Here is a 26566-nt window from a genome sequence, read left to right as displayed (position 1 = left end):
CCCAGTTTTCATGTAAATTGGAACCGAGGTGTGTGATCCTTTCAACTTTTTCTAGTGGTATTCCTTCTGAATTTATTGGTGGTAAATTAACGGGTTGTTTGCTGACGACCATGATCTTGGTTTTTGAGGTGTTAAGCTTCAAGCCATATTTTTCAGATATTTCTGTGACTCTGTTGATGAGGAGCTGAAGGTCTTCATGCTTACTGGCAAGCAAAACTGTATCGTCAGCATATCTTAAGTTGTTGATCCAAACACTGTTTACTTTGATGCCAGCATCGATGTTCTCCAGTGCCTTGTTGAAGATTGACTCAGAGTAGATATTGAACAACAGTGGAGACAGAATACATCCCTGTCTGATCCCTCTTCTTATTTCTGCATCAACTGAGTATTTTTGGCCTAGTCTCATATTTGCTACCTCATGCCAATACAGATTCTTTATTATTTGGATGTCTTTGTCATCTAGTCCCCCTTATTTCAGGATTTCTAATAGTTTGCTGTGTCTTATTGTATCAAAAGCTACCCATGTTCTCAGCATATCTTAAAGGGAGATTTTGCAAGTGTCCTGTCAAACCAGATCTCTGTCCATGGGATGTTGGTCAAGTGAAGGATATTATTCTTATGTTCTCCACTGCCCCAGTAAGATAGTAAAATAATGGATATGGTCAACCAAAAAAAAATATTACCAAAGAAGAGATTTCTCAGATTACAAAATGCCAGTAAGATATTAGTATGGCACAAAGACAATGTAAGTCTCAGATGCTGTCCTGCATTACTACACCAGCTATTGCCCTTCCTTAATAAATTATAGATATCACAGAGTATTTATCTTCCTCAGGTTTGATGTATTGTCTTCAGCAGTCCTGATGGTAGATAGTGAAAGATTCCCTATTGTGAATACCTCTGCCCACAGGGCTCCTACACTGTAGAAAATGTGTGACATGTTCTACTAAACTGTAATTTTAATAGGGACATATATGCAGTGGTAATTAGACCCCTCATAAAAGGACTGTCAAACAGATGTGATTGGTATATCTCTTTTCTCCCAGCAGACCATAGAACCATTGTTACCCACACATTGGTCAGATTTTGCCCGACAACTATGAAAACACAGCAACAAATAATGTCCAACATGAGTGACTCTTTAAAAAATAAACTTCTAATTTTCTTTTAAAATTTCTTTTCGTTTATTTTTATGATGCTTTTTGGATCCTCTATTTACAAATTGTGAAGAATCTTGGGTGTATATACTGCTCTAACACTGTAGTAAAATCTTAACAGAAGTTATAAAAACAAATATATTTTTTCTAAATGTATTGCTATTATTCCTCTTTGTCTTTATAGCTATTGGTGAATATGAAGATTTAAGAAAACAAAATAAGAAAACAAAAGATGAGGTTGGTACTTATTTTCATATGACTTAGTATTTTCAGAATGTTTGTTGTTGACTGATTTTTATGGATCGTCCTGCTGAATATTTTGTCTTTTATCTAAAGTTGATGAGATCCTTTCTGCCATCAAATGGTATTCATATCAAGGACCATTTGCAATATTTCCATACCATCCTGACTATCAACATTTATTCCTGAATATTGTTGATATGTTTATTATTTTTATCATGTAATTATTCTTTTGGAGATATAGTTATGGGCAGAAAATGCAGCTCCAATATTAGAGGTAGGCTAGCAAATTAATACAGAGATGCAGCTAAAAGATCAAGGAAAGCAAGGATGGATGCACAATCTTTATCCCTCCAGATGTCATCTGCAAGTGTGATAATGCCATTTCAGTCACATATTCTGTCCTATATTCTGTCCCATCCAACTGGGTGGGGTCCAAACAATCCACTTTGTACAAAGTCCTCTAAAGCTGAAAGACAATCACCTTCTCAACAATTTTCCCTAAAACGGGGAGTTGGAGACAGGGTAAAAATTGCCCAAAATGGGCAGGCCTGGGGTGGCTTCTTGAGAAGGAGCTGTATGAAGATTCGTTGTTCTCCAAGTATTGAACACATCACAGCATAACAAATCTATACAAAATACTTTATTTCAACAAACACCTTCTCCAACAATTGCCTATTGCTCTGGGTCAGCTCCAGCCTTCTAGGCTTTCAAGGTGATGTTGCCTCATAAACACGTCCTTAATACTTAGTCCTTTAATACTTAGTCTGTTAATACTCAACTCAAACAAAAGACTCAAAGTCTTTAAAGTAACATAAACAGGTAGTCCTCATCTTACGACCACAATTGAGCTGAAAATTTATGTTGTTAAGTGAGATATTTCTTCAGTGAGTTTTGCTCTATTTTATGACCTTTCTTGCCATAGTTGTTAAGTGAATTACTGCGGTCGATAAGTTAGTAACTTGGTTGCTAAGTGAATTTGTCTTCCCCATTGACTTTGCTTGGGACGCAGTAATGGTCACAAGTATGAACTAGTTGCCAAGCATCTGAATTTTGATCACATGATCATGGGGATGCTACAAAGGTTGTAACTGTGAAAAATGGTCAGAAGTCACTTTTTTCAGTGCCGTTGTAACTTTGAACGGTTACTAAATGAACTGTTGTATGTCGAGGACTATCTGTACAGCTTTTGCCTTTTCCCAAACATTCTTGCATGAATTGGGGTGAGGTGCTGTCTCAGCATGGTTGCTCTCTTCTAGTTGCTGCCAAGCTCCAGGCAAAGCTCCAAACTCATTGGATTCCCTCTGACTGTGGGATATGCTACTCATCATGGCTTGTGGTCCTGGCAGTTGAATGAATGTCCCCTTGCTTGCTTGTAATAGCTGCTATTACGGTGGGGTGAAGCTGCTTCTGGGTGTCAGCATGTCCTTGAAAACACCAGGGTGTGGCTCAATTAGCCAGGCAGCTGGAGCACCAGCTTGAATGCCTATTAGTGCAGTTCTGAGAGAATGGATGAATGCCTGAGGAGAAAGAGTAGAGGGAAGCTTGTCTGCAACTACTCTAACTTCACTGCCTTACAAAGAGCAGGCAGCAATCCCCAACTTCTTTCTCTCACAAGATGAACCATTACTTTTTTTTAAGGATGGCGGAACTATCCCCTCTGTCAAGGTTTTCACACTAGTACTTCTCCCTAAGCATTGCATTGTACCACTTACATTGTTTACATAATAGATAGCTTTTCTCTTGTGTCTATCTTATGTATATCTGCATTTTAAGTTTTCTTAATGCTTCATTTCCTAATCAATTGGTCCATTTCTTTTGTAAGAGTTCTGCATAACATCTCATGCTATCCAGTTACCTATGCATTGCAATAACTGGATTTTTTTCTGTAGGTTTTTATTTTATTTTATTCAGTTTAGCTTTGAACAATTTCAAATTGCAAGTGTGACTTGTTCAGAACAAGTACTATGGGTTTTTTTCTGTCATTGAAGGTTCAAACTTCTGTTTTGAAGAAAAAGCTATGGATATCTCATCTGTAATATCCCCCAATTAGGGTTAGGAAGTTTTTTTCCCTGTTTTCTGCCCCTACTACTAAGAAATCAATTAAAAGTGTGCTTTTTACAGTGTCACGATCAATGTGTAAATTTCTTTTGTAATAGTTCTGTATTTTCATTTTGGCGCAGTTTTGCAATAAATGGATTTTTCTATAGTTTTCAATGAAGTTATTGCAAACTTTGAAGAAATATGATAATTGAATCATTCTGTTTTGGGGGATATTTATTTATTTATTTTTATTTACTTCAAACATTTATAAGGCCGGCCATCTTAAAACCAAACACTGGGTGTCTTGCAACCAAAGGATTGTTGAAAAGATAGGTAGGCTAAAGATGAGTACTTTGGTCCTTCATTGAAAAATGCCTGATTCTCCAATGCTGCTTTTAGATTTTAAAGCAGCATTGGATTCCATCACATGCATCAAACTGGGGGAGAAGCTGTAGGCCATGTCAGTTGTCTGGTGCCTATTATCTATATAAATAAAAATGTAAATGTTCGTTTGTTCAAAATCTTAAATCTCCGAAACGTCTTCACCGATTACTTTGAAATTTTGACACAACGTTGCATTTGAATAAGCGCGTGTTTTTATATACCTACATTATATAGATGTCATACCTGTGACAGGTAAAAACATGCTTTTTTAAAAAAACAGCGCCATCTGTTGGCTGAGTGAGTGAGAGCCACAGCAACGCGTGGCCAGGTACAGCTAGTACCTAATATGAATGCTACATGAAGGCATGTTGCTCAAAGTAAGGTGAAACCTCCAGGGCCCTCTTGCTAGTACTAATGAAACCTGCAAGGACATCAAGTAAGCCTACATACTGGCATCACTATTATTCAACTTTTATATTAACTCCATGGAGGGCCAACTCAACAACTCAGACTTTCACTCCCCCCGAACTTGCTGGGCACACTTTTCCATCCAACTGTAGCAGACAATACAATAATATTTTCAAGAAATCTTATTGGCCTTTTAACAGCACTAGGAACTCTAAGACAGTGTTGCAAGGAAGACTTGCCGGAACTAACTACTAAAAAACCAAAATTATGGCATTTGCTCAAAGGGTTCAAACTCATTTATAGAATTAGATGACCATAAGATTGAATAGTTTTCCTGTTTCAAATAGTTTACTCCTCTACTCTGCCATCAGCAAGAAAGCTAACGAGAACGTCATAGTTTAAACTGCACAGAGGAGCCCATCTACCATCCTTAAAAGATGGCCATTACATTACATGTTTGGAGTCAAGCCAGCAGAATAGCTTTTTCATGGTATTCACTTGGGTTCCTGTTCCAATTTTGCCTTCTGGAGTTTGTACAATCAAGATTCTTTAGAACAATCCTTCAAGTCACTAGCTGTATCTCCAGTGCCACCCTGCAAATGGGGACAGGTGTCACTAGGGTGAAGGCTACAATGTCTCTGGCCATGTTTAGCTCCTTGGTTTTGCCTCCCCCCAACTATAAACACTGATTTCCAATTTATGTAGAAATCAGATAGTTGCGACATTTTTCCCCTTCTAGGTTACAATCAAAACTCTTTCTATATAATGCATAAGTAATATGTAACATTGGCCTGACCTACAATTTCTCCCTGAGATCCGAGGTAATTTGCTTTCTTGTGGCATACCCAACACAACTAGAATTCTCAACTCACCAAGGGCCAAAAGTCTATGGAGATTCTCAATCATCCAGGTTGTAGTTGTCCTAAAAGTGGTTTTCAAAAGGCAACTGGACTTTCTTGGTTTCCTTCCTTGAAAATATTTTGCTTCTTATTTAAGAAGCTTCTTCAGTTCTTCAGCGGTAAGCATAAAGGGGAAAAAAATCAAAGTCCAATTGCCTTTTGAAAACCACCTTTGGGATCATCAAGGGCCGTTACTTTGACATGATGTCACACCCTCCTTCCAGTGTGCTTGGGGAATGATACAGGAAGAATCCTTTCTCAGAACAAAATGCCCTTGTAACAATGGGGCACATAGAAGCAATACAGTACATCTTCCTCCAATGCTTTTTTTACAACCATACAAACTTCATTCTATTATACAGTATCTGGGACACATGGCAGCATTTTGCATTTCCCTGTTCCTTTTGCACATAAATTGGGCCTCAACATACAGTATTTTTTGGTTCTGTGTAGGAGCACTCATACAATGCCATTTACCTCATGGTTAATGCCAAACCTTATAGCTTTTTTTTAGTAATGCCCTTAGTTTTTCACCATGGAGTACTTTAAAACCTAGAAGCTTATGGTCTATAATTTACATTCAGTCCATATCGTTGATATAACTTTTTATGTTCCCTACACCCTTTTATATCTTTTATCCGTGTCTTCTTTTATTGACTGTATTCCTTCCCCAGGCCTTATGCTGATCTATTTCAGTAATGAATATTGATTTGAGTTGATTTGATTTGACTAAAGGCAGAGGAGGAGTATGGCTTAAGAGATAACTGGATTACATTTTACATGAAGCTGTATATTAAGAGAGTAAGCAAGAAATAATTATATCTATTTTATAGCAGGGGTTGTAATTCTTCCTCCCTTACTGTGTATGGATTTTGATAGCTTCTGTTGTTAATAGAAACCATCTATTTCTAAAGAGGGTGCTATATGAAAGTACATTTTTGCAGACTTTTTCCCATTAAGTAAATTCAACCCACTGTTCATTTACAACAAAACAGTCTATGTATCCATGCCTTTCAGGTTATTAATTTGAATCCCTGACATGAATATGCAAGATATATTTTTTACTTATACATATTCAAACATATTTGGCTTTGTGTAGATGTTTTTGTGCATGTGAGTTAAGATTGAAGAAAGAATATTATGTAGGATGTATGGCAGCTGGCATCTTTAGATTTGATAGCCTTGACCATTCATTTTTATTCTAAGATACAAAGCGGGTTTTTTTAAACAAAAATGGTAGGCATTTCCATCGTCATACAAATTTTACTAGGGTTCTGAATGAAATGTTTTAATTCTAGCCTCTCTCCAAGATTGTATCTCATTCTATTTTATAAAGAAAAGTGCAGGTTCCTAGAATTTCAGTTAAATTTGGAGTGAACGGGAAGAGTCTTAGTTATAATTTTAATCAAATAAAGTTATTGTTGTGGAGCTATCAGCTTAAAGGTATGTGCAGTGGAATATGGGAGATGTTTGGCCAGGATTTTTTTTTTCTGAGGTTAAAGGAAGAGAAGTCAGGACAGCTGAGTCAAATTGAGGTGATAACCCTGGTGAATGGAGGATAACTATTTTCAAAATTTCACCCAACCTGCCACAGAAAGTGATTTTTTTTAATGAAGGCATGGTATTCCAAAGAAAGTAGCATGAGGTGAAGTGTTCTGTCCATGTTCCCATAACTATTTTTATAATCCAGTTCATGTTCCTTCCACTATGGTTGTTCATATTTAGAAATACACCAAGAATATCATTGTGGATGTCCTGCATCAAGTTGATTTAATGAATTTATAGGGATCATGATCACATCTAGCTGGTGAATGCTAGGAGTTGAAGTCCATACATCTTAAAGATGCCAAAGTTGAGAAACACTGTGCTGAGCCAATTACCTATTTTTTTTATTAGTGGTGGTAGGTAAAACAGAAGCAGTTCTTAAACAAAAATCATCTGATTGCATGTTAAGAGTGCAAGACAAAATTGTTAGTGATTATATCTGAGATGGAGAAAAATAGGATAGCTCAAGAGGGACTCCCTTTAAAAACAAGCTTAAATCCACATATTTATAAAAACAAACAAACAAACCCAGGCATCCCTTATAAACAGAACTAAGAGCAACAATGGAAGACTAAGCTGATACTAGTTATGAGATTATAGGTATAGTTTTTATATCCTTGGAGGTTTTTCAGCCTGTACAGTCGTATATCGGGACAGTCTACTTGATAGAATTACAGAGCATCCTAGTTATTACTCTCTCATATTTCCCTAGTTTTCTTTGTATAGAAGGGAGGGAGGGAGGGAGTAAGGGAGGAAGAGAGGAAGGGAGAAAAGAAAAGATGGAATAACTCTGTATTGCCTTTAATGGAACTCTCTGCTAGAAGTACCCCTGTCCTATGAACTGTGTTGATAAAATACAAAAGTAAATATAAAAGACATACAAAAGGCTGCTCTTTCTTGTCATGTGAAAATTATTCAAACTATATATATGTTGAATGTGAAAGAATTTGGGCTATAACGTACATAGAGTTATTAAGTTTAAATGGAAAAATTCACTCTTAGCTATGTGTGGTTGGAACTTGCATACATAAATGGCCAGAATCTCAGATCCTATTCAGGACTTCACTTATGTAACAGAAAATTACATGGATAGACAAGAATGAAGCTATTTCCAAGATTTGCCTGTTGCTGCAAATACAATTCAGGGCCTATATATATAAGTCCAGATTCCAGAATTAAAAATCTAACTTTTTCATCTTGCATTTCCAAATCTGTGCATAGTTAACCATTTCCTTGTTGACCTTGGAAGGCAGTGATCAGCGTTAATGTAATAATTTTGTCTAGCCTGGAAACTGCTGTTCCCTTGCAACCCCCATGCTAGTTTCTTCCCTAATATCCACTACTTTTCTTTCACATTTAGTTGTAAGCTGTTCTTGCAGTTTTAAGCGAACTCCTAGTTTTTATCTATTTACTGTCAATTGTGAGAAAGTAATCCTTTTTAATATGAAAACATGTTTTTTCCAGTGTGACAAATTCAGACAAGAGAGAGATGAAGCGGTCAAACGGCTGGAAGAACTGCATAAAGGTAAGGTTTAAATGAGCAAAAATCTATTTACTCTTTCCAAAGTTGCAACTATTTACATATAATAGGGTTATTTTGTGAGAAGTGGCAATATTTTTCTAGGGGTTTTTTTGTGTAGTTCACATAGTTTAATATCTACTCCGAACACCCCAAATTAATAATGACCAGGAGGCTTCCGGTTCTGGATCGCAGCGCTGGCGGACGCTCTGGGCGACCGCTCCCTCTGCCGTACGGTTTTCTCCTGCTGGGGGACCCTGAAAGGGGTTGAAAGTCACCTTGGAGGGGCGACGAGCATGAAGAGGACCTCCTGTTTGATCGCAGAAGGGTGGCAATCCTTCTGTTTGATCTGGGGCAGCTCTTCGGGCCAATGGGGAAAAGATCGGCCATCCACATGGCCCATCATTAAGCTGCTACCTGCCAAGGCCAAATTTACAACCAAGCACTTTGAAAGCACCACAGAGGAACTGGGTGAGACTTTACTTTCTTGTATCCCAAGTACTTTCCTGTCAAAAGCCTTCTGAAATTTCTTCCCCCTGCGAGGAGAGAGGGAAGGGAATGTCTTCTTCCCACCCTCTAAGATGGCGCCTGACTATGTAGGGAAAATAAAGCCCTGAAAAATACAATTAAGTAACTGGATTTATATTACCTTGACATCTGGGGATCCAAAAATTCCAACTCTCACGGGGACCTGTCACCTTATCTATGAAAAAGAACTTCATCTGGATAAAAACCTAGCCCTGGTTTTGAAAAAGATTTTAAATGCTGTCAGGGACATCTTGTGGTGAAGCCTGGTATAGCAAGTAAATACTTTTGTTAAAGAGATCTGCTTACAGCCCAGATTTGTCCTTGGTATTATCTAAAAGAAATAAAAAGCTGGGAGAATAGATGGACAGTGAAATTGGTTTTTAGGAATTGTGGAGGTGAACATTTACTAACTTTCATTTAAGAAATAGCCTTCACTAAAGGACTATCTATAACTGTGTTAGAAATGGAGGAAGACCAGCAACAAATTAACTATAAACTTATACTTGGAAAAATTCTTGAAGATAATTAAATCCAGACTGAAAGACAAAAGCGCCAGCTTAAACCTACAGAATGAAACTCTGATTTCAACGAAAGAACTTATAATTCAAAAACCAATAGAAGCAGAAGAAATTAATACCAAGACAGAGGACTTTAAAGACCAAAAAATACAATCTACTGAAAATTTTGACAGACAAACCCTGACCGCAACTAAAGAACCTACAACTCAAAAAGCAACAGAAGTGGAACAAAGCAACACCAACACGGAGGCTGTTAAAGACCAACAAATACAGCATATTGAAAATCTAGATAATCAAATAGCAACCATAAAACTGGACGTGACTCTCTACCTAAACCAGAAGAAACCTGAGGAACAAGAAGACCAAACCGAATTGAAGGAGCCACCAGGACAACAATCTAATGACTATGAATAGGCCAGCCTTTCTGGAAAGCTGATAACTAGAGCGTCTCCCTTGGTTCAAGTAATATGTACAAGAATGAAGGGAGATTTATCTGATGATTTAAAGGCATTGGTATGGAAGCCTGGTTGGCACAAAAAGAAAGCCAGAGATTTTTTTTTAAAAATGGGATCCTTTGATTCATGATAGAAAATCCTAAAGTCTCAACTAATGGGCTAAAGGGAGATTTTTAGATGAAGGGAAATATGATTATTGGATTCAAATATTGTTCTTAAATGATAAAAAATAAGGGATTAACTGGCTTAATATTTAGGATTTAGACTTATAAGGGAAATGAAAACTAACGATTAGGAATTAGCTTCAAACTATTGTTTAGCCCAGATAATATAGATGATGGACTTGAGACAATAAAGGACACTCTTTTAGTAAGTGATGATGTATTAGGATGAGAAATAGAAAATGTTTATGAAATAAGATAAGAATATATTTAAGTAAGTAATATGTATATTTTAGATATGATAACTTTTATGTAATGAAATAAAGGAAATTTGGATTACCCGAAACTCAAACACTATGGATATTAAAGGTTAAATTGGAATATTGTAATTAAAAATTAAAAATTATGTAAAACTTAAAACAGGACATGAATATGTATAAGCAAAAAATATATTGATAAATGTTTTAACTACGTTTGTTATAATTAGAAATCTACTAGCCTAAATGTGATATAGCAAATGTTAAGGGAAATAGAGAAGGATTTTCTGATGATGTAACCTGAGATATGTACCAAAGACTTCATTATTGAACCACTGATTACCCAGTCAACACACTGCTTTCCAAATACTTAATGTAAAACTGGAAAACCAATAAAATTTGTTTAAAAAAAATAATGACCAGGAGACTCTGAGTTTTGGTCCCATCTTAGTCATGAAAGCTGGCTGGGTGAGACTGGCCAATCACTCTCCTTCTCATCTCACAGGGTTGTTGTGTATAGAAAAGAGGAGGAGAAGGACTATTAGGTATGTTTGCTGCCTTCAGTTATTTATGAAATAATAAAGGCAGAATAAAAACCAAACAAACAAACAAATCAATAAAGGCTTTTGTAATTTCCATTTGTGGCCTTTGCATATAGACTCATTTGGGTATTTATTTTCCATCACGTGCTTTTTTTTATATATATAAAGTTGGACTACTGCTAGTAGATTTAGATCTCCAGCTTGTGTAGGGTACACCCTGTTTCAGAACTGTCATCATGCCTGCTTAAATATATCAGAATTTAAAAGGAAGGGATGCTGACCATTACGAATCAGTTACATATGGATTGGTTTATGTTGGGTTTGAAGGGGAGCGAGCCAACAAAGTCCACTGGGATAACACTGAGAAGTAGTATTTGTTCTGTTTCGTTCGATGTGTAGGCATTGAGATGAGGCAGGAGTAACAACAGTCTTCTCTTTATTGAATCTCCAACAGAACCAAAACAAAATGGCACGGATTCCTTTTATATCCCTTTGCAGGGACAGTGTCAGCCAATCAATGCAATGTATTTCTCCCGCCTTGCGCATGTGCAATAGGCTGGAGACAGCCTGTCTGGTCCCAGGCATCCACGTGGTCTGCCCCGGGCCTTTCTGCAGCTTCCTGCACCTGCTGAGTCACTCAGCAGGCCCAGGACATAACAGTATACTTTAACCTCATTCTGGTACCAGTTGGCCATCTATATAATGCCTCTTCCAGGCAGCATTTGCATGCTCCAGGGCCACTGAGCAAGGATGAAACAATCCATTCTACTCCCAATTATTTTCTCATAGCAGAAAAAAATAATGAATCAAGCGTTTCTTAAACCCTTTTAGTTACATTCCTTCTTTCTTCCCGATTTATAATTGTCTCCCTTCTATGGGACTGGTAGCACAATTTTCAAAAATGTTCAAAATCCCTGTTTGAACTAGAGTAAGTTTATATATATATATATCCAGCCAAAGCTCCTGTACATGTGTAAATGTTTGCAAAAAAATTTGTTCTCCCAACAATGGATTTTATCTACAAACATTTGCCTCTTATACACTTGTAAAAGGTGGTAGTGGATTTCTGCATTAAAGTCAAATCTGTTTGTATCTGCAAAGTCAAACTATGTACTAATTCATTTTCTAAGATGGGTCTCCAACCTGTGGGCTGCAGCCTACTTACTGGCTGCAGCCTATTGGCCACCGGGCTGCGTCAGTGGTTGGCCAGTGCGTGTGTGTATGCGTGCATGTATGTGAGCGTCGCCATAAGAGTCACAGACGCTTGCAACTCAACTCACGTGAGCAACAGGTGTTCGTGCGCATGTGCACATGTGTTTACCCCTCCCACAAAACCATCCTTTCCCCCCTCCCCCTGTTCCGAGCTGCCAACACCAAAAGGTTGGGAAACTTTGCTCTAAGATCTCTAAAACTGACCGAAAATCTGTCTGATGTTTTTACAGGGCACAGCTCATCCTCTTAAAGTTCTGTTCATTTATTCCTTTGGCATTTTCTTGTCAAGGAGTTACTTCCATTTTGCTAACTTCTTAATCTCCCATGACTCACAATTGGCATAATTGATCTAGCATAATGTTTCTTTAAACTCCATTAATCTTTCTTTGACTGAGAAAAAGTAATTTATTTCCAAAAGACCTAGCATAAACATTATAGATACAGTTAATTAAAATTTATATATTACTGATTACAACCATTTTATTTGCTTTTGCTTTTGCTTTCTTGCATCCATTATCAGCTTAATGGCTTCCCTATTTTTAAAACATCCAGAATTCTGCTCCAATAGCCAGAAAGAGAACATTTTTTTCTTGTTAGCAGAAACTAAGAGCTCTTTTTTTAAAAAAAAATAAATAAATCTGGATGACATTTTTCTTTCAAGGGGTTATAATGAAAAGAAACCTTTGTCTTGTTTTGTTTACCTTTTGCACCTATTCTTTTTTATACTTTTTGATATGCAGTTAGAGAGGAGGAGAAATCCCACCCATGTCTCCTATCAGAAAAACCCTATTTGCTTATGGATTGAAAGCCCAGGATTGCAGAGTTCTTGAGCTTCAGTGTCCCCTTTTAAATCTGGTGATATAAAATCAGACATCACCAGATTTAAAATAGGTATGATGTTGACTTCCTCTGGCATAAGGGATATACTGTATATGTGAAAAACTCACCCATCTTGCCAAATACCCAGATTTTCTCTTATGAGACCACACTTTTATTGATCCAGTGTGGGGTCTGAGGGTAACAAAACACAGCTAATGAGAGTGGAAAAGCTCTTGTGAATAGCTTCTTGAGAACGATGACAACAGTATCACAGCCTGTTATGCTACCTCTCTGTCAGTATAGTTTGTTTGTTGGGTTAATAATATTTTTTTAAAAAAAGCCTAAGCACCTTGCATCTACTGCAGAGTTGTCAAAGGAATTTACGCAGCTCTTGTTTATCCTAGTTTATATATAGGCCATTTATGAAATGCCATCTACAAAACGATCCTAAACTTAGGCTATCACCCTAAGTGGCAAACATTTTCTAATTATAAGTCAAATTCCCGTGAAAAGAAAGGGAATGAGTATCACGTATAAAAATACACAAATACTTTATGGCCTATTTGTATTTGTTATGATGCTGGCAATTCATAAAGCAGGCAGAAAATGTCAAGTAGTTAAGACTTAAAATTCAAAAGTAGTATTTGCTTTTGTAAAATGTCATAGGTTTCTTTTATCTTCCTCTTCATTTTTTTTCTGATTCTTTTTTTTCCCCTACCTTCCTTAAAAAAAAAAAGACATGTCTTGTAAACATGGCAATAAATGCCAGGAATATTAGGATTTTACAGCAATAATGGAGGCCATTATTTAAATGACAATATAAAAGGCAATTATATTGATGAAGAGCTACATGGGCTTTGTGTCTGTGAATAAACTTGGCCTGTGCTCAGCTTCTATTTGTTCTCTCGGCATAAACACATATTGTGCCTGATTCCTGTTTAATGGGGCCCAGTTTGTATGCCAAGCAGCTGCATTTTAGGCCCTATAGCGTGATTTCATAGCTCTCTGAAAATTGGTTCTATTCAGCACAAGAGATAGAAGGTGGTGGTAAGGGAGGGGGGACGCTTCACCACACAATCATTTCTTTTCAATTGGAGCCAGAAAGGTTGATGACAACATGACCATTGTGTGATAATGATAAGACCACTAAGGATCTGTACTTCTCATCAAGGCTTTCACACAACAGCAGATACAATTTAATTCACTGCTCTGTCAGCAGTGCTGATACCATTATGCCGTCTGTCTCCACAGTTATAATCACTGTCCTCCGAGAAATGCAGTTGAAATGATCTTGAACAGTCAAAGAAACTCTCAATTAAGGCTGCCACTTCCAATGTGTCAGATTGTGTCTTATGCACTTGGTACAATTTTCACTTCCAATCCTGTTTATTTACAATGTCGGCCAGTAATTACGCTTAACGTGCCATTTAGTGACGGTGCCCCTGCCAAGGAGATTGTTGGGTGCTGCAGTGCCATTGAGTGGGAGTTTCTTGCAGTCAATGCCATCAGCGGCTTTTAGTCCCTGATGGGATGCGGGAGTAATGTTGATAATGCAAGTATCACGCTCATCAAGTCATAATTAGATGCCACTCAAATGTGCCACTTGTAATAACAGTGTTGATTCATGTTTTCTCGGTGACTGCAACTACTAATTAGTTAAGTGGTTTTTGGTTGGCCTGCATTTGCTGCATATTATTATTACCCCTGAAAAAATGTTGAGGTTGGAGAGGGTTCTGGCCACTTAGTGTTGCTTTATGAATTTTAATATCAACCTAAGAAAAACTCGGGACATCTTAGAAAGTGGCACCTTTTCTTGCTATTTAATTTTTAAAGATTTTTTTTCCTCTTTGGAAATTTAATCATAATTGCAGGTTAACTAATCGTAAATGAACCGTGAGTTATTTCTAGGATATTTCAGCTAACTATGAGAAATAAGAAAACCTTCTTGGATTAAAAACAAATAAGGTACATACATTCTTTTTGGTCATTGATTTATATGTAAGAACAATATGCCGTGTGAACAATAGTTTCTTGTTCTGTTTATAGAGTTTTTCATAATTTCATAATGTGATACAGAAATAGTTAATTCTGGTTTCATTGCACATTTCCCCGGTGCATGTTTTACATGTACATATTTTATATGTATAATATGGTAGTCAAGTTAAGTATAATAAAACACTTTACTTTCTGAGCATAAGTTGTCGCTTTATACTTTCAGTTCAGAGGCAATAATTTCCTTAATGCCACTATGCAACTAAACTCATAGAAGTTAATTACAATGACTTAATAGATTTTGCTCCCAAGTACCTGGGAATATGATTGCAGTCTGAAGCAAGTTGGCTTGTAACTTATTTTTTTCTTGCAATATGCGGCAAAATGCCGTCTACTTGGGGCATTTTTTTTTTCGTGTTTTGTACACTCTTCCCATTTGCTGACAGTTTCTCTGCATGGCATGCATTGCTTATTCCTATTCTTGGCTCATGGCACACAGCAAAAATGGATGGCCTGGGTTGACCTAATAGAAGATAAGCCTCTTAAAGTATGGGTGCTGGTGCCAATTCTTTTGCCACTGTGTTCTTTGATTACATGATCCCAGCATAGAGAATTTGCTTGGCCAGTTTTGGTTTTACCTTTTCTACCCAACACACAACTGCCATGTGGCAATGCTCCAGGCCTAGCTGAAGCACAACGCATCTCCTTGGATTAAGTGTGTTTGCTTTCATCTCTGTCATGGTACAGTGCCAGAAGCTCACAGAACTCAAAGCATAAATAATAATTATGGAGCGTATCATTGTTCTCATGTTGCTTTTAAGGCACAGTTTTCAGCACTACTCCACACCTATGGAGCTGTAAAGGACTTGATTTTGAACATAACAAACAGATAGGCATTGCAACTTCCAATGGCCCAAGAGACTCCTTAGGCTTGATCTAGAATATAAAGACTACACTGTAAAATTGGGCAGAATCAGGATACATTTGGGCAGGGAGGAAAGTTATACAGGAGTTGTAAAGAGTGAAATAGGAGTCTGAAGTCTATAGAAGACTAAACCTTTCTACATCCCCCTTACCTACATTTAAATGATATGGGATACGTTGAGGCTGCAGAAGAGATGCTAGCAGGCTACAACTGATATTTGAGCTGCATTATTGCATCCTTGCTGCAAGTACACTTCTTCCTAACATAATAATGTTCAAATAGTATAATCTGGGTGACATGTTGGGGCAGGAAAATTGACCTACAACTAGATATTTTACCTGTTGAAATGTTTTACATTTAAATTGGAGAGAATGGGATACACTCACTCCTGAGGGACATACCATATACAGGATTAATAAAGCATTCCAATAGACCTGAATGGAGATAAATTCCAAATAAATCTTTTGACAGATCTAAATTCTGCTGGTTCCAGAATCAGAATATTTAAATCTTATGAGAATGAGGAGTTAACATTTTTCCATAGGCAACTGAGAGAATTTTAAATGTGGAAATGGCTCTAGCCATTGACTCAATTGCTCCTAAGTGACTTCTTCCTGATAGTAGAGGTTGGTCAGCCTTCTGGATTAAGGAAGAGTAGAAAATGATGAGACTGGAAAAACAGGAGTTAATGAGTCAGTGGAAGAAATCTTGGAATAAAACATATCAAGGGTGGATTAGAACTTTCTTGGCAATTTGCTGTTTCTTTGCCACAAGTACATTGGTGTAAAATAAACTTGTGATCCCCCCCCATATTGTATGTGGAATTGAAAGATTTTTTTTAAAAAGAAGTCAGTCTGGCAGCCCAAAACACTTAGTGACAAATTGAAAATAAAAGCCAAAGAGAAAGTTTTAACATTCTTCTTCAACTACACTATGGAGAAAGGCCAAATAGCAGAGTGAGATGTAGTTGGGGAAGAATGTTAAAAAGAACCAAAAATGTCTTCGTTGATATGTTCAAAAATGAGAGAGAAACAAGAAAGAGTATACCAGCTAATAAAAAAACAACAACAAACAGACAGTACAAAGAAATCAGAAAGAGTCTGATGGCAAATTTTATCAAAAGACATACGCTTTTATGAGCAACAACTCACTTCATCAGATACATGAAATGGCACATTAGGATATACCTTTGTGTGACCAGAGTACTGGGGAGGGTTTCCTGAGTGAAAACCAAGAATGTGGTTTCATAATCTCCCAAATGTATCATTTTATTATGTTTCATATGGTAGTGTCTATAATACATGGAAAGCAATTATATACATACTAAAACATGTGATAGTCTAAGAAATATTCATAAGCATAGGATGTTCTTCTGAATAACAATATAGGGAGAAGGTTTGACTCATAGTAAACTGTATGAATCATGGGTTTTGCCCTATGATTTTCTCTAGTTTCTCATATGGTTATTGAAGAAGTCAGCTGTATACAGAACCACCTAGAGATTGAAAAGACATGTCGTGAAAGTGCAGAAGCTTTGGCTACTAAGGTAAGAAGTAATTTTATATGTTATATTCTCTGTTCAGAAGTCATAGTCTTAAGGTAATAGGTTGGTCATGATGGACTCACACAACTGCCTTGCCAGTACCTTCTTGCCCACTGTACAGTGGAAAAACTATGAGATCTACTGCAGAAAATGAGGCTAATGTTCTGTCCAGAGTTATTTTGGGGTTATGGTCAGTAAATGCTTGTGCATTACTTGGCAGAAATCCTGTTAAATTTTATGTGGGATTTCCTCCTGAATAAATATATCGTATATATACTTTAGTGTGGCATATCTACGCACTGGGGCAAAATATTGTCAATATTGTCCCATTGAACATGCAGATATATCCAGTATTCTTTTCGGTGTTGTTGGTTATAGAGTTAGTGCATGATAAAATCCTTTCATGGAGAATAGTTTATTATGTGTTAGGGTTGCATGTTAGAATGAATCAACCCTGAAATATGATGCTCATATCTGGGGATTGGAGAGAAATATAAGGACAATAGAAAATTGTTATTTTACCAATATGTGCATATGTATTCATATCTTCATAAATATGTTCATAAATATATTCATATTTATGTTCTTTGACACCTTCCTCCATGTGTATTTTATGCATCTGGGTTAACAGATAAACAAGTTTAGAAATATACTGAGTGTCTGTGACATAAAAGAATAATGAGGTTTTCAGGGTCTGAATCAAATGGAAAAGTCAGGCAGAGTATTACATTTCAGGTGATTGTTTATGAAAGCAAACTATGGAGCAAGCAAAAGGTGACCTGCACTGCTCTGTTGATTGCATCTAGGTTGATGAATTTGCCAAGTATATAATTTTCTATATTCCATCTCATCAGAAGTGCATCATTATTATTAAAGAATGTTTTTATCTCTTTGGAGTTTTTTTTAGTTGTGAAAAACACATACCAACCACTTCATCATCAGAAAATAGATTGAAGCAATTTTGGACCAAATTTCATTAGCAATGTTGGCTGGTCCATGATTCTGTGTGTTGCTGTGACTGTGACTGTGGGTGTGCGCAGGTGCATTTTTGAATTTCCCCCCTACCCAAACTACTACTTCAGATAGAGCAGAAATTCCACAGTAGTATTTTTTAAAATGTAGGTGCACTAATAGTGTACTTTGTATAGGTATTTACTTGATTGTTTGCATGATGATACTATATAAGGATTTATAAAATGAGAACTTAACAGTATGAACATGAATGTATGGATTTTTTTCTTTCCATTCTTTTTATGTAATGATACACACTAAAATAACCCTCTGGCTGGTGTAACAATGATCACTCTGTGAGGGTATGTAAGTAAGTACGATGATTTGGCTTTGCTGTTCTCTGCTATGTTTTATTGTGCTCCTCTCAAAATGGATTCCTTTTTGCAGATCTGTCTTTTTCATCTTGCCTTGTTTTTTAAAAACTATAAAAAAATAAAATCTATACCTGCTTTAATTAGAACAGTAAATTGTATTTGAATTAAGAATTTGGTAAGGTTTCAAATGGCGCAGAAGTAATATATCAAGGCCTGCTCTTAATTTGAAAAACTTGATGCCTGCATTTTAAAAATGTTTTTGTTTCAAATCCAACAACAGCATAGTTCTTGTTGAAAAACAATGCTGGCAATTATGTTCATCTATATATTTCATTTTGTAGTCAGTTGTGCTTGATGTGCTTCCAATTTTACAACCAAGAGAAGCTGTCAGTTATTTTTCTGGGGGAGGTATTTTTCTCCCTGCAATGCAGCCATATGTTAGGCTCATTTACTTCATATACTTGTCAATATAGCTTGGAAAATTAATAGTTTAAAAGTATGAATGTGTTTCTGAATGTTACTCCCAGAGTTTGAAATCTATTACTGTATGAAGAACTATTTATACTTCTACCTATTGAGTATGAGTCATAGCAAAAAAGGCTAATTTTTTTTCATCAGAAAAGAGTGTTATTCCAAATTTACAAACTTGAATTGTTTATGAGTACTTTCTACTTATGAACTGAATTTCTATTGACAAGACATGATAAAAAAAAATTGATCAATATTACTCTGAGTCATCAAGGTAATTAGAAATGGAGCTGTTGTTTGTGTACATTACAAGGTTTTATCCCGTTTCTTTTTTCTTCCTCTTTGATTTTATGATTCATTTTTGTACCCCTTTTTCTTTCTGTCTATTGAAGCAAAGAGCAAAAATCTTTAGATTAAATTATCTGTTGTGCCATCTTAGGAAAAGGATGAGAAAGTGGCTTGCTGTGTGCAGCTGTAACTTAATCCATTAAAGTGTAGAACTCACCAAACTTGATGACCATGTATCATTGAATTCAATTAAATATGTATAACTAAAAGCACTGGCCTTCATTCAAAAGTTTTCATCTGAGCTTAAGCCTTAGAGTACAAAGTTTAGAACTCTGTGAATTCCCTGTAGAAAGCCACAGTATATTCATGGATGATCAAAGTCAGTGTGTATCTTTGCAAAAGGGAAGAACTGTTGTGTACTTATTGGACCTTCATAAATGCTTGAATTCTGGAGAGGGGCTAGAGTTCCCAGTTATAGCCATATCATGCACTTTCTTCCCATATCCTTAGAAGTAACAGCTAACAAGATATCCTAAAGGGACCTTCTTAACCCATTTCTCTTGCAACTTAAACTATAAAGTTATAAAATTTTATAAAGTTGCAAGTTAGTTTAAATCATTTCTCAGGATCTTGAATAAAGCCCTCAAAATTTCTATAAAAGTGCTGAATTATCCTTTTTAGTACGATAGCACAAAATATTAAATACATAAATTATATGTTAATATGACATTAATAGTAATTTAATTAAGCTTACATTTAAATTAAATAAATAACATTTAATTTTTTAATAGCCTCACCCACATTGGGGAATCTTACTCCTCAGATGCAGCACAATAACCAGGTAGAATCTTAGCCTGAAAAAGTGCCGATGTTTGCTCTATTACATTGAAATTGATGTCTGAAGAAATGCCAATCTTATTATATTTATATGACCCTTTGTCCTCTTCTCTTTTGCTGCTCATGCATCATTCAGTATAGCCAGCACTAAAATAAAATCACAAAATGAAATAGGTAAGGGAGATAAATTATATTAAATACTAAACAAAAGCCTTCTTAAATAAAGAGGTTTTATAGATCACAATTATTAACATGCTATGCTAGAAGGCGTCAGTAATCTTTCTAGCAAAAGGAATTCCCTAATTTAAGTGTGGATAATGGAAAATCCATTAATTTTGTTCTCTTCAGCCAAACTCACTGGTGACCTTATAGGCATCAGACATATTTATTTTTCCTTCAAAAGGAAAAACAAATATTTAAGGAATTCATAGCCACAGAATATATAATTGACATTTTGTAGCTGAACAAAGAGAACAAGACTCTGAAAAGAATCAGCATGTTGTATATGGCAAAACTGGGACCAGACATCATTACTGAAGAAATTAACATTGATGATGGAGAATCATGTACGGACACAGAAGGGAGCCCTGGAGCCTGTGACTCAATGGGATGCCAGCAGATAATAAAAGGTGAGTGTTTTTCTGAAGATTAGAGTGAAAAAAGTGAACATGAAGATCCAGTTTCATTGTAATAGATACCCTTCCCCAATCTAACTATTTCCAGATGTGTTGGATTTCAACCCCTCTAATTCCTCATTAGAATGGCCAGTTGCTCTGCTCTCTAGGAATAATGGCAAGTGAACCCCAATTCAGCTGACAGCCACCAGAAATATAAGACTATTATACTGTGAGAAATGTACTGTATATGCATCTAATTATACCACTTATATGCCTTTTAGCCAGCACTTATCAAGTGCACTTCTTTTCCTCACTGTAATGTCCCCAAAATGATAAGAGATGTTGAAGTTGCCTTCAGTGGTTTCACTCCCCATAAATAGGCCTCATTGTCTAGTAGTTAGGTTCAATTCTCAGTTCAGTTCAGATGTATAATAGCTACTTGCTAATTTATGATGGAATTTCCCTCATTCCCCTCTAAGAGTGGATTTCTATGGTGATGCCTTCCCATGTTTCTTGATTCCATATTATTTAACTTGGGATATAAAGCGTAAGACTCAGGCACACCCACAGGGAATCACTAGGGGAATGATGAAACTGTACCCCCTTTGTAATTGTGTTAAGTATTGTGTTAAGTATTCAGGCAAATACTTAACAGGCAGTGTTTGTTTCATCAAAATTTTGGAATGTGCATTTTTGTGCAACATTTTGATGAAGTCTCCAGCTTCTGCAGAAAGACGTGGTGTAAGGAATCAGACAAACCACCTAAAGAAATTAGAACACTAAATAGACTTCTGAAGATGGAGCCTCCCCATTCCTAATGCAGGACCCTAATTAGTGGAAGTACTGTGTTGAAAAAGGATAGCAGCTTGCCTAGAGTAAGTGACAAGCTCACAAATCAAAACAAGACCATTAGCCACTAAACTTGAAACAGAAGCAGCAAGAACATAATAGGACTTACCAATGGGACAGCAGAAATTCAGATGCATTGTTTTGGACTGGCTGACCATTGTCTGGATCACTCTTTAACTCAGGAGTGGGAGATGAAGCCATTTGAATTAGATTAAATAGCATAGCATAATCTCTGCAGTTCAATTGTAGGCTTAAATCAAGTCAGTTTACTGACTTAAACCAAACCTCGTCCAGAGACTCATCGTTTCAGACTGTATACTGCTTTTGCAGACCAGTCTTCCATAAAATGGAGATTATAATACTGTATCAAACAATGTATTTAATGAAGAAATTCCAATACAGTTTATAGCATGCTGAATTAAACTATGTATTGACATCTATTCAGGAACTCTAGGAAAACTAGAGTTTCTTTTCCCGCTTTTTCTCTGCTATAAAATTGATGTTTATGAACAGTTTCTGATAATTCTGATTATACTGATTAATTTGAAACTAGTCCAGTTTTTTAAAGTTGCAATTTTAAAATTACTTTTGTTTAGTTTTGCTGCTTGCTTGAATGGTATGGATTTGGGGAGGTTATATTGATTTTTAATGTTTTCCTGAAAGGTTTATATACTTTCATAATAACTGTATATTGCTCAGGGTTATGTGATTTGGGAATATTTAAATCTTAATTATATTAAAATGTAGTAGTTTAATATTATTTTGTAGTGCTAAATGGCATGCAGCTGTTTAATTTTGAATGCTAATCTCTTTAGGTAGTGATTTCTAGTTATGGTTTTCTGCTCTATTATTGAGAACGATGAAATAAGATAATAGAAAATGAGATGACAGCTATTAGAATTGCTGAATAAGCAAATAATTTTTGTGTCTTCTTTAAAAAGAAGCTTTCTCTAGAACTGAGAGATAACTTGTATAGATGAGTTGAGAACATATCATCCCTTTCAGAGTTGAAAATCTCCAGGATGAAACTCAAACTCAGACGTAAGGGCTAGTTAACCATTACTGTTTGTGAGAACATCGACATGTGAAACCTCTGCATTCTTAATAATTCAAGAAACAGTGAATGCCTTATTCTTCAGCTTTTCTACACTTACCGTGTTCCTTTTTTTGTCTTAAAATGAAAAATGAACTACTGCTGCTGTTCTTGAAAATGAAGATCTGCGAGATCAAATTATCTCACTTCAAGAGGAGAAGAAGACTGCTGTCATTGAGCTGGAAAATGTGAAGAGCACATTTATGGAAGGGATAGCAGAAGTAAGTATTTCAGCAAGATAGCTGAGAACCACTGTATAGGCAGCCTTTGACTTATGACCACAACAACTGGTAGGTCTTTTCCATTGTAAGTCAGTGAGATTGTAGAGTAAGTCATCCTGTGACCAGATGCAATTTTATGACTGTTTTTAATGTGGTCATTAAGCAGATCCATCTTCACTAATTGGCTTTTTTTTTTGTCAGAAAATGTCCAGCAAGTTTAGAAATCACAGTTACATGACTGCAAACCACTGCAATTGGCTGTAAATGCAAGCTGGTTGCCAAGTGTTCGATTTGTGATTATGTGACTAAAGGGGTAATGGGATGGTTGTAAGTGTGAGGTTGGGCTTTTTTCCCAAGCCTGTTGTAACTTAGAACCATTGTTAAATGAAGATTTATAAGTTGAGGACTATCGATACATGGTCAGGGCTTTGCTACCTGGTGTTTGTTATTTATTTATTAATCAAATTTATACAGTCGTCCATCTCATGAAAAGTGACCCACTCTATAAGAGAATAGACTATTCTCAGTTGCTGAGATTGGGAGCTGTGATTTTTATGGTAGATATTATGCTAGTCAAAGCTAAAGTAAGAATTTTAAACTATACATCTTAATAATATCCTGTCCCTTTGTAAGCTGTCTTGCTAGCTAAATCTAATTCTTCATAAGCAAGGGCTTTGCTCTCCATGAGCTGCAAAGTATTTAATTGCTACCTCTCAAGGCATGTTCCATTTAATATAGCATTTAAAGCATTCTAACTGTTTTAATACCATTTGGCTATAATCTTGACCCAAGGTAATAGGAAGTAAATGGGAAAAGGTTGTTTCAGATTGCTTCTTTAGCTGGAAATCCAGCAGGTGTTTGCAACTTGGTACAGAAACTAATACATCAGTGAAATAACTAAGAATATTGGTACACTCCCTGGTTGCAGTTATTCACTTAAAATTGAAAATTAGATTGAAAACTAGATAGATTTAAAGCTAAACTTCTTGCAATGTTCATAGCATCATTATTAGTGTTTTAGTTTCTCTGATAATCTCATTATTTGGCTCAACTGTTTTTCAGATAAATAAACTAAAGGAACAAAATGCAGTTCTAGCATCTGAAGTTCAAAAACATCACAAGGTGTTGGAAAAATGTAATCGAAGTACGTATGTATGCTTCTCTAGAACTCTTAATGGTAATATTTTAATAGCTGTGTTGTTGTACTGATGAGTAGACAGATGGACAGATAAATAACTGATGAAACAGAGATCCAAGGACAGATCTGTGAATCTACTGCATAGATTCTATTAGCCCTGCATATCTTAGTCTTTTAATGGAAATTCTATTAATATGTGTACCTATGAATAAATAATAAAATTAGATATATTTATTGCAAATTTCCACATTTCTGCTATCTGATCTTAGAAGCTACAGTTATCAGATGGCCACTTGTCAGGTTTTGATCCACTTGATAAGAACTTCTAGATCCTTGTCTGAGACAAGGATTATAGCACAATAAGTTACTGCCACATTCCTGTGGATATTGTAATAAGCATTGTAGCTATAAAACTGACCAATCATCCTTACATTATAGAGAATGTATAAGAGGTTGATCAGAATCAGCCAGAAAATCCAGGCAACTTCTCACCAGATTTCGCTTATTTTAACTAGAAGATGAAAATTGCATCCTTACATTTTCTGCTTTCTTGTGAATGCCGGAGAAAAAAAGATGCACTTTCATATGTTTACTGTTAAGTTGTTATGGTAAATTGGTGCAGGGACATGCCTTGAGATAAAAGCTGTTCTTGGTTAGAGATAAGTAGTAGTCACTTTCCAGAAAGCATTGACTCTCTGAATGTACTTTGCAATTCTACCCATCCTCAAACAATCCTATCAGTATAGTACTCAATTTAATAGTGGCTGTGTTCACACCATACAGTTAGCCATATTTATTATAACCATGGGAGCACAATTTTCAGGATTCATGCAACACATCAGACTGTAAATTAATTATTTGGCCTGAGATTGCTCACCTGGCTAGATTAAAATGTAATTTGTTTAAGAATGGTTCAAGGTTATGATAGCTTCAATAAAAGTGATTTATGACCTGCTCCTGAAGTTATGACTGTTACACCACTCCCAGGATCATGTGACACCAATTCAGGCGCTTGGCAACCAGCTCATATTTATGACCAGTTGTGGTGTCCTGCAGTCGTGATTGTGATTTGTGACCTTCCTAGCCAGTTTCTGACAAGCAATGTCAATTGGGAAAGCCAAATTTGTTTAATGACCATGTGATTTCCTTAATAACCACATGATTTTTTTTAACTATCACAGTAAAAATGGCTGTAAAATTGGGCCTGGTCATATGATGATTTGCTTAACAATGGTATCGCTTAGCGAAAATCTAGTCCAAATTGTGGTTGTAAGTTGAGGACTACCTGTACTGGATAATCACAAGATATTTTCAAATCCATGAAGGCTGGTATACATATATGACAAGCAAGAAGAGGGACAGAAATGTAAAAGAGTGTAGGATCTACATTAACTTTTCTATGACCAAAAGGAACCAAGGTCCAGAAGGATTTGCATTGCTGACCAGCCTGTATGCTTCCCCCCATCCCCACCCCGATATTCCAGTCAATTCCAACTGTGATTTAGCAAGATTGTTTGTTTTCTTCCATACCTGTTTATAAATCTTTGGCAACAATGCAGTTGATTTAGATAGAAATGTATGTGAGGAGCTCCTGGCTATCTTGTGCACATAATCATATTTGCAGGTATACATCTAAGTGAACTGTATTATTGCACTATTTGCGTGACAAGACAGTATAAAACAGAATAATGTCAATTTCTAAAAGTTCCCCCGATTGCCTGGAAGAAACTTTTTATCACTGCAAATGTTTCTAAATTCCCACTTTGGATCACACAGTGTATAGTATAGTTGCATAATGATTGCACGGATCCTGCTGCCACATGTTAGGTGGAAGGAAACAATAATCTTCTAGACCAGGGGTCCTCAACCTTGGCCACTTTAAGACTTGTGGACTTCAACTCCCAGAATTCCTCAGCCAGCAAAGCTGGCTGAGGAATTCTGGGAGTTGAAGTCCACAAGTTCTAAAGTGGCCAAGGTTGAGGACCCCTGGTCTAGACTCTGTCTCATAAAGTATACTTACATGTAGGAACTGTAAGAATCTAAGACGGTCAAACAGTTGCTGTCTATTAGAATTTATTCAAGAAATGTAAGAATCTAAACAAGAAAGATCGGGATGACTTAGTGTGCCAATTGCTCCTTGATGTCCTTTGAAGACCTTGATATATTTATAACCTTGGATCATAAAATATTCTATTCAAAAAACCCATCAATATTTATTTATAACTGAAATGGGAAATATAAAATGTAATCTGAATTCTATGATGACTAGTATTCAGATTACTGAATGATAGTTAATGATTTAATTAAAACCATATTCACATTAACTCACCAGGCTTAAATAAGGCTGTTAATATTTAATGATTTTGGAACAGTTCTAATTCCCAAAGTATTCAGAATTAATAGCTTACTTCATGATAACTTCAGGAGATTTTATTCTTCCAGTCAAAAGAGAAGTAAAATGTTACTCTCCTGTCCTATCATGGATACAGGTGCCCTAATCTTTCACAAAGGTTTCATTTCAACATAATGGACAATTTGTTGAGTCTATGGGAATTGAAAGGTTGGGTTCCAGAGCCTACAGTT

General features: G+C 36.2%; 1 protein-coding gene across 1 annotated transcript in view; it reads left to right on the top strand.

Moving 5' to 3' along the window:
* SHTN1 (shootin 1) overlaps window positions 1-26566 on the top strand; it is an 85052-nt gene that overhangs the window by 17206 nt on the left and 41280 nt on the right. The window contains exons 2-7 of the mRNA XM_015815218.1: window positions 1342-1394; window positions 8141-8201; window positions 17056-17150; window positions 20526-20694; window positions 22748-22845; window positions 23908-23989. Coding sequence (XP_015670704.1) covers window positions 1342-1394; window positions 8141-8201; window positions 17056-17150; window positions 20526-20694; window positions 22748-22845; window positions 23908-23989 — 558 coding nt within the window. The remainder of the gene's footprint in view (window positions 1-1341; window positions 1395-8140; window positions 8202-17055; window positions 17151-20525; window positions 20695-22747; window positions 22846-23907; window positions 23990-26566) is intronic.

Source organism: Protobothrops mucrosquamatus, unplaced genomic scaffold (genome assembly GCF_001527695.2).
Source record: "Protobothrops mucrosquamatus isolate PMUCROS unplaced genomic scaffold, P.Mucros_1.0 scaffold326, whole genome shotgun sequence".
NCBI classification, from domain to species: Eukaryota; Metazoa; Chordata; class Lepidosauria; order Squamata; family Viperidae; genus Protobothrops; species Protobothrops mucrosquamatus.
The sequence above is the reverse complement of the archived record's forward strand: the minus strand, read 5'-3'. Positions and strand labels throughout refer to the sequence as shown.